The sequence below is a fragment of the Morone saxatilis genome, unplaced genomic scaffold (assembly GCF_004916995.1).
Source record: "Morone saxatilis isolate NCDOM2014 unplaced genomic scaffold, NCSU_SB_2.0 Contig21, whole genome shotgun sequence".
NCBI classification, from domain to species: Eukaryota; Metazoa; Chordata; class Actinopteri; family Moronidae; genus Morone; species Morone saxatilis.
The window spans coordinates 18,852,609-18,861,499 of NW_023339774.1; the positions used below are offsets into that span (position 1 = coordinate 18,852,609).

Consider the following 8,891-nt stretch of genomic DNA (forward strand, 5'->3'; position numbering starts at 1 on the left):
ATGGTTAGAAAAGTCTTTAAAAAATCTGTAGGTTTTTCATTTGTCAGACCAGCAAATGCTTGGCTCTGTGACTAATGCGATGCCCATTACTTGAGAGGAACAAACAGAAGCTGAAACTGAAACTATCACTATTATGAACATATTGCTAGTAGGGCCAGACAAAAATCACCACCAGCCATTAAGAAGGTCATTGGCCATTTTGGATACTGATGCGTGGTGGTGATTTAAAACCCCTTGTTGCAATGAGGCATTTTCTGACAGAAATGGGACTGAAATGTATGGCTGGCTGGCCTTTATGAACAGCACATGACAATCACCACTGACACATTGAAATGCTGTGTTTAAGGATGAGGTGTGCGCCACAGAAGGAAATTTATTCACAGCACCACAAATAGTTACCTCAGAAATGATTGAAGCCACCTCTGTGATTCAAAAAGGGAATACTACAGTATGTTTTAAGTGTTTTAGGATAATGTAAATATTCACTGTATATCATGTGACAGAGCTGACGGAATAAAAGACTCCACTAATCCCCCATGCTGCAACCTCTTGTGGTGAGGCTTAAGACCGTTTTGAGCTCTCTGTTGAGTAACTAACTGCTCTGTCTGCAGGTCCACTCAAACACTCTTCCAGTCAGCTGTGAGATTAGTCAGTCCACTCATTGTACTGCCTGCTGACTGCTGGAGCACACCACTGAGGCACTGCAGAGAAGGAACATGAATGATAACACCCAGGTTAGTGAAATAAGAGGATTTGTGTATTTTTTGTATTTTTCCATTTGTGAATAATTAATTATACGTGCTTATATTGTGGTTCAGTGCATGAATGTATGTATGATTATATATATATATATATATTATTAAAAGTAAAATAAATACTTTACTTAGTAAATATAACCTTTAAAGAAAAGTCATTTTCAGGTAATTGTCATACTAGCTAGGAGAAGTATCTGCAGACCAAGGATCTACAGTGATTTGCACTTTAACATGATGGTTTCTTAATAGATTACATTTGAATCCATACAGTGGTTCTGTGAAAAATCAATATATTGGATTAATCATCAAGCATCATCATCAGTTTTAGGTGTGCTCTACTTTTTTGAAAGGTGTGATATGGTACAAATGAAGCTTTTAAGGTTTTTGCAATGCCAGTTGAGTGAACGACAGGTTATGTTATTATGTAGGAAAAATTGCAACATATCAACAGGGCTTAGGCTCAGAAAACATGATCGAATTATGCAACCACCTTCTGATCCCTAAAGCTGTACTTCACTTTACTTATATGGCTTGTTTTAATGCATGGTAAACCTCAAAAGACTGCCCAAGAATGTGACATTAACCAAAAGACAACACTACTTAATTATATACATTGTGAAACAAGTCTAAAAATATTATATAACATTCGTATTGAGGCGTATTGTGTTAATGATGGGAAAATTTGATGTTGTCGTTGAAGAATCGCCTGAAGTGTATTAACTCACTGATCCATTTGGATGACCACAAAGTACAGAAGCGTATGTCTAAAAATAGATCTGGCAAACACCATATTGCATGACTATTTTTAATAAGTTTACTAGTGTAAAAATATCTTAATAATCATTTCAGTACATCATAATGTCCACATAATGAAATTATAAATAGAACAGCCCTCTGAACTACAGACTCTGCTATAAAAAGCTTTATTAGGAAACATGCTACTAAGTGGATTATCAACAAAGAATTCCCTCAAGGGATTCAATCTACTGCATGTGGACTTTGGAAGAGTTTTTCAATAGTTCCACACACCGTGTTGTTTTTTACCTGTCAAAGCATAAGATCATAAAATCTTACAGACAAAGACAAAGGCAACATTGTCTATTGTGTGGAAGTAAATTCCAACAGCATGTACTTTGTTACTGCTTTGTGATCAAATCAACTTACCTGAAATCAGTGTTAGGGCTCTGACAGCTGGACTATATCCAGGGATTAATGTGATGCACTAGATCAACACTGTCACCTCATGGGTACTGGGCTCTTATGTAACAGTTCTGGGTCAGTGTGTTTGAGTGTTACAAGGCTGGTAATAGTGACTACCACCTGATATAATGTCCTAGTCATAGTTATCACTGTATATCAGCAACAACAACTGGAAATTGGAATGACTAATTGCACTCCCTTACCTTATGACACATTAAATACCAAGACTAAGAGTCCATAGCCTGCTAGTGGCTCCATTAGGCTGTACTTAGTGGTGATTTCATCACAATCCATCCAATAGTTGTCAAGACTCCCTGTGGTGGAAGGTTCCTAGTCCCTGGGGAAAGTTCCTGCTATGGAAGCGGCTAAGGTCAGTAGGGGTCATCCTCTGGGGACCGTGAATGTCTGTACAAAGTTTCATAGCAATCCATCCAATAGTTGGTAAAATATATGTCAGGTTGCACCAAAGTGGTGGAAGACTGAAAGACCAACATTGCCATCCCTAGAGCTATGCCTCCAGCATGGCTAAACGCATTGTACTCATGCTTTGACTGTTTGGTTGGTTCCAGGAAGTCAGATAATTGTCAGTACCTACCTTGAAACAATCTAAGCTGTTTATCTGTCTTTCTCTTTAATAAAAAGATGATAGTTTTGATCAAAGGAATGTTCTATTTTCCACTAATCTCGGACAGGATGAAGAGGTGCTGAAGCAGATTGAGAGGGAGGTGCGGATGCGGGAGGGGGCCAGTAAGCTACTGGCAGCTTGTTCCAGGAGAGAGCAGGCCCTGGAGGCCTCCAAGAGCCTGCTAACCTGCAATTCCCGGATTCTGGCCTTGCTCAGCCAACTACAGAGGATGAGGAAAGCTCAAATCCTACAGAGAGTGGGGCGCAGGTCAGATGGAGTGCAAGGATATATATCTATATCTCTCTCTATATATATAGTTTGTATGGGTAAAGAGACAGATAATAGATCCTTATCAGTGGGGTGAAGAGAGTGAAGCAAGTGAAGTGTTTGTGGACAGTGCCATACCTCCTACTAGCCACCAGAGGCCAGACAAGCTAACATTTATGTTTTGTTTAGACGTGTGGGTTTACCTGATTTATTGTGTTTACATTTAAATGAAATACAATAAAGTACAATAAAATTTCACTCGAGTTCCTGTTATTTTGTGCATCCCATATACATATTGTTCTGTACAGTATGTATAGTATGTATGAATGTATGGTATGTTGGATAGATGATCTTTTTCTTTTACTGCAGGCCATCTGAAGACTTAGTGTCATGTATGGGAAAAGTAGCACTTTCAGGTGAGTGTTAACAAATTATCTTGCCACAAATTCATAAAAATACTTGAATCTTTTATATTTCTAACTTTTAAAAAATTGCACTCTATAGATCTGCGAATCCCACTGATGTGGAAAGACTCAGAGTACTTCAAAAACAAAGGAGGTAAGTCTGCATAGTGTGATCAAGGGGGCTGGTTGCGCTGGTTGCACAAGAGAAAATTTGCTACAAAATAAAGACTTTGATTGCATGGAAACCTTGTTAACCTCACCATAATGCCTAGTCGTGTATATCATCATCGGAAATAATCAAATATACAATATACTTAAGCAAGGCAGTTTTTACTCTATTCTTTTTACCTGCAGAGCAACAACGCTGCGCTGTGTTCTGCCTGCTACAGTGTGGCACAGAGATCCATGACACTGATCTGGTGATGGTAGACAGGACTTTAACTGACATCTGTTTTGAAGACACTATAATTTTGTAAGTCACCTGTTTTTAATTATATATTTTTTCTTAGGTTTAGTCTTTGTGCAGTCCCACTTTAAAGACATTCTTTATGTCCTGGTATAAATGTGTCTGTGTGTAAGCAGCAACGAGGTAGGTCCAGGGTTTCAGCTCCGTGTTGAGCTGTACAGCAGTTGTGCGGTTGAGGATTTCTCACCAGCTCTAGGACCCAGGAGAGTGAGCCGTCTGGGGGGCTCTCTGGGATGCTCCTCTGGGACGAAGATCCGTGCTGCGTTTGAGTCTGCAACTGGTTGTGGATCCTGTGGAGATGTAGGACCTAGAAGTGTGTCACCACCTTTATCACCTGACCTGTCTACACTGTGAGGATGCCAATTGTTACTGAAACACACACTAAAGGAAAATAGTTTTTAACTGAGTATCAGCTAGAAAAATGAAGCTTGATTTTGCCCCGTGCTTTTTGTCTGAAGGGGGCCTAAGTATAACCTGCTGGCTCACACAACACTAAGAATCGAACACGTCCAGGACAGTTTCAAGACACATGATTTGTCACTAGCAGCAACAGGTAAGTCTTCTCCTCTCCTCTCCTCTCTTCTTCTTGTCTCTTCTCCTCTGCTATTATCCCTCTTTTTTTTCTTTTTTCCAGAGGATAGTCCATTCTGGTTGCCTCTGTATGGCAATATGTGCTGCCGCCTAGTTGCTCAGCCTCTGTGCATGATTCAGTCAGTCATAAGTGGCCAACTCAAGGTTAAGGTAACTAGACTGTCATATATTATCCTGCTTTGTGATAAAAAAAAAATGGTATCACATTATCATTCACTGTATCACTTTACTGCCCACTCTCATTCAGCTTGAAGAGGACCTTAATTGCTGGCAAAATGTCTGTGGCATCCTCAGGGGGCAAAGTCTTCTCTGCTATCAGAATCAAGAAGACCTGGAGTCTGAGGACAAGCCATTACTTGTAATCCACATTAGAAAGGTTGGTTCTAAATGAATAAATAGATGGATTCATTTATGGTTTAGTCCATGTTGATTACAATAACATTCCGAAGCCACCAGAGTGCACTAGTGAATTTCCAAGGAGAGGAAACACATTGTAATGGTATGCATCTGAAGATTGGAATATTTTATCCACTTTTAACTGGATTCATTTCTGTCACAGTCTGTTAGACATATATCTATAGTTAAAATATGTCATATAAATAGTGTCCTATTTTCTATCTACAGACATTGATTTACAGCTTATTGCACACAAAACAATAGTGTCAATCCAGTGATGAAAAGTAACTAAGTACATTTACTCAAATATTTTACTAATATTGCTACTATTTTGAGGCACTTGAACTTAACTGGGGAAATATTGTACTTTTTCCTCCATTACATTCATCTGACAACTATGGTATAGGCACTAGTTACTTACTACACACTGGACAATCTTATAAGATACAACGCATTAAACCAGTGGTTCCAAATCTTTTTGGTTTGTGTCTACTTGGTGCCAGTTTCAGATGTTTATGAGTTGTTAGCAGTGACTTCCCCTCTGTCCTTATTTAAATGATGGGTTGTGTTGTTTAAATAACTGTTAAATAGACAAAAAATGAATACAAATCTTTGATGCAGAACTTTGCTTTCATTTCATTAATCCTGTCATGGTTCCCCAGATTTACCTTTTGAAGGGGACCTGTGAGAACCACAGGATTAAAGTACCTGATAGTAGATGATAAAACGTTCAAATGTACTCCTACAGCTGATATATTTGTAAAAAGGATGTTATCATCAGCAGCAGATTTATTCTGAGCTTCTGTCAAACTGCAGTTAAAACTGATTTTGTCAATCAATGTGTTAGCTATTAATACTACTCAGTAGTGTTGTGGCTACCTGTAATATCTTAGCTATGTGGATGTTTGTCTGAAACACTCATTTGGTGCTTTGTCATGTGTTTGCAAAAATCCAACCCGATTATCTGAATAATTAGGTTTGAAAATGATTATTATTATGTCTGTGTGTTTTTGTGTCAGGATACCCTTGTCTGTGTGTCAGAGAGAGATTCTGCCCATTGCCGGAATATATACATCAGTACACAGCGTCAAGGAGAGGACGTAACCTACATGCTGACCACGCACACCCCTGAAGACACACAGCGCTGGGCCGAGGCCCTCTGGCAGCACGTCTATAACATGAGTGAGTCCTGAATGAACAAAACTGATTATTTAACCCCACTAGCTTCTAACACTAGCTACTAGCAAAGCAACTTTAAGTAGGATTAAATATAATTATAATTCAATAATTATAAGGAATTTTGTTTACCCTATTATTTTTTCAGGTGTAAATTGGGCCAAGGACAAAGCATCAGCAACTTTAATGTTAATTAAAAAGTGCTTTGGCAAATTGACAAGTACAGGTAATGCACGAAAAATAACCAACGTCGAATCTACATCATAATACACATGCATGAGGTCATGGAAATCTTTGATCAACATCTGTACCCAAAATTTCATTGAAATATATAAACGAGTATTTAAAGAAATCTGGCAGATTAACAAACAAACAGGCAGAAGAAAAACAAAAAGAACTGAAAACATAACCTCGTTGGCAGTGGTAATAATGCAGTCTATTCAAAAGCGCTACAAATTATTTTGTTCACACCAACTCATGCAATTATAAGTCGCTCCCAGAGTTGGTGCTGTCTTCATTGTTCCATCTTCTTTTGATCATGCTGATGGATACTAAAAATTTGAGATTTAGAATTTTAACAAATGCTTCACTAGGCCTTGTAAAAAAATACAGGTCCCAGAACACCATAGGGCTCTCTATGATGGCTTTTTCATAGTGAATATTGCCTATTCTGAACTCCAAAGATATGACAATAACAATCTTGTCTCCATTTGACATATGTTCCTCGATCCACAGTAATCTGCAAGCAGCAGGCAGCACATGCTTGTCTAATGTCATCATCGGTGTAACAGACTGCAACTGCCAGTGCAGACCTTCAGTCTCAGTTGTCATTATTGTGCCCAGTTTTTACAAGTATTTAACTGTTCCAGCTGGAGCTGTTGCATACTGTATAACTTAACTCCATTTGTCTCAGTCTTGAATCTTCTGTATTTTCATGTGAATTAGGATGGCAAAACACCACTGCAAGTAATACTGTTACTGAGCAGATGTGTTATAATCATAACTGTATTTAAAAGATCATGGGAAACAATCTACACTTGATTACAGCCATCACTCAGCCAAGTCTCTATAACTGGAAATGGTTACAAGGGGTGTTTATCGGCTTTGTGTGTGTAATTCAAAGGGACCATAAATATACCTGCTGATACCTGCGAGACAGCATTCTTTAATGACATCTTTGTGGCATCAGTAAGACATGCCTGCCTTTTCATGAATAGAGTCTGACAACGGAAATATTTGACTTTTGTCTGACTGAGATCATGAGATTTCATTGCATGTGCTTCCTCATCTGGCGAACATGAACAAAATATAATAATCTTTTTATCTACATACGGGTGACAAAAGATTGAGTTAGAATTTGTTTGATTTGTCTCAGGACAACATCTGCACGTGTGACATACTTGTGTGATATTAACATGATAATGAAAACTCCTAAATCAGTCTCCATTGTGTTGGAGTATAAATATAAATACATAATATCAATGCTAAAAATAAAAGGGCCACTTCAACTCATACTGCCAACAATTTTATAGTTTTCTCCTGTACCTTCAAGCTTATTCTACAACAAAGTGTAATGCAAAAGTAAGTATCGCCCAAGCACCATCATTAGACAATGTGGCATGTGGTAGTTTAAAATATTTTTAACTTTTACTTTTCTACAAACTTCCACCAAACTGAGCAGAGCAGCAGATCTTGTGTAAAAGTGGCATATTACTACCTCAAAAGACAACACAAAACCAAATGTACATATTGGCAAATAACTACTAGCAACTCCTAATGTCCTGCCCCTGCTCCTATTGTGTATAACTGATCCCCAGCAGGCTTCCCACACATGGACACTGCCAGTTGTGTTTGTTGGAGCTCTGAGTCACAACCTGTATGAATGAACTAGTTCACTAGGTAGTGGCAAGCGTACTAAAGAGTAGTCTTAAACCTGCAACCTGCGATTTTTTGACCACTTGGGGGCAGTGAAATAAGCTGTAAAAAAAAATACTGACATATATTAACTTTTAAGTTAATATGATGAACTTGTTAGGATACAGTTGCCATCTCTGGGCAACATCAAAGATTTATACTCACTCTCTTTTCAGCTCTCTTTGTTGTTTCCACCTTCTCCTGAGAAAAATGTCTGACTTTTTAATTGCTTAATGCTCACCTGTGTTCACCAGTTAGTTGCTAACTTTGTCCGCCATTTGGTGCTAGGCAAATCCTTAAATCGATGCTGATAAGACTGAATGTGAACCAAAACAGTAAAGTTGCGTAAAAACAAAATAATAAGATAAAAGATGCTAAAACGAATCAAGTGATAATTAATTGTGTTATAGTGCATCTGTCAGATGACTGCTTTAAGCTGAGAATGATTTTGATATATACCGATCAGCTGTAACATTATGACCACCTGGGCACCCTGTCTGCTGGATTCGGACCTCACAGTCCAGCCTTCGATCCCCACGTGCATCAATGAGCCTTGACCGCCCATGACCCTGTCTCTGGTTCACTGGTTTTCCTTCCTTAGACCACTTTTGATAGGTACGTACCATTGCAGACCGGGAACACCCCACAAAAGCTTCAGTTTTGGAGATGCTCTGACCCAGTCGTCTAGCCATCATTTGGCCCTTTTCAAAGTCACTCAAACCCTTATACTGCCCGTTTTTCCTGCTTCTACCACTTCTTGAGGACAAAATGTTCACTTGCTGCCTAATATATCCCACCCACTGCCATGATAATATTCACGTCATCAGTCAGTGGTCATAATGTTATGGCTGATCAAATGCAGCACAGTGACAGTAGGTAAAGATATTAGTCACAGTACTAAGGCATGTTTTGTCCCGAACCCATGAGTCATTTTTTAAAAACTGCCTACATACGAATATTGCCGATAATAGCATGCCTTAGTCATCCGCCTTATTAAATCATAACAATGTGTGAATAAAAAACAACAACAAAGATTTGTTCTACATTGGTTTCAAATGTTTCAGTGTTGTTAACCCTTGAGGCACCTTTAAAATGAA

The 8,891-nt window shown here is 38.6% G+C and overlaps 1 protein-coding gene across 1 annotated transcript in view; it reads left to right on the forward strand.

The window, feature by feature from the left end:
- Positions 1-716: 716 nt before the first annotated feature.
- The window catches only part of LOC118332774 (rhotekin-like), a 15,862-nt gene continuing 7,687 nt past the window's right edge, over positions 717-8,891 (forward strand). The window contains exons 1-10 of the mRNA XM_035668202.1: positions 717-734; positions 2,648-2,847; positions 3,217-3,263; positions 3,352-3,405; positions 3,606-3,723; positions 3,834-4,067; positions 4,176-4,270; positions 4,352-4,458; positions 4,556-4,684; positions 5,724-5,886. Of these exons, the coding sequence (XP_035524095.1) occupies positions 717-734; positions 2,648-2,847; positions 3,217-3,263; positions 3,352-3,405; positions 3,606-3,723; positions 3,834-4,067; positions 4,176-4,270; positions 4,352-4,458; positions 4,556-4,684; positions 5,724-5,886 (1,165 nt within the window). The remainder of the gene's footprint in view (positions 735-2,647; positions 2,848-3,216; positions 3,264-3,351; positions 3,406-3,605; positions 3,724-3,833; positions 4,068-4,175; positions 4,271-4,351; positions 4,459-4,555; positions 4,685-5,723; positions 5,887-8,891) is intronic.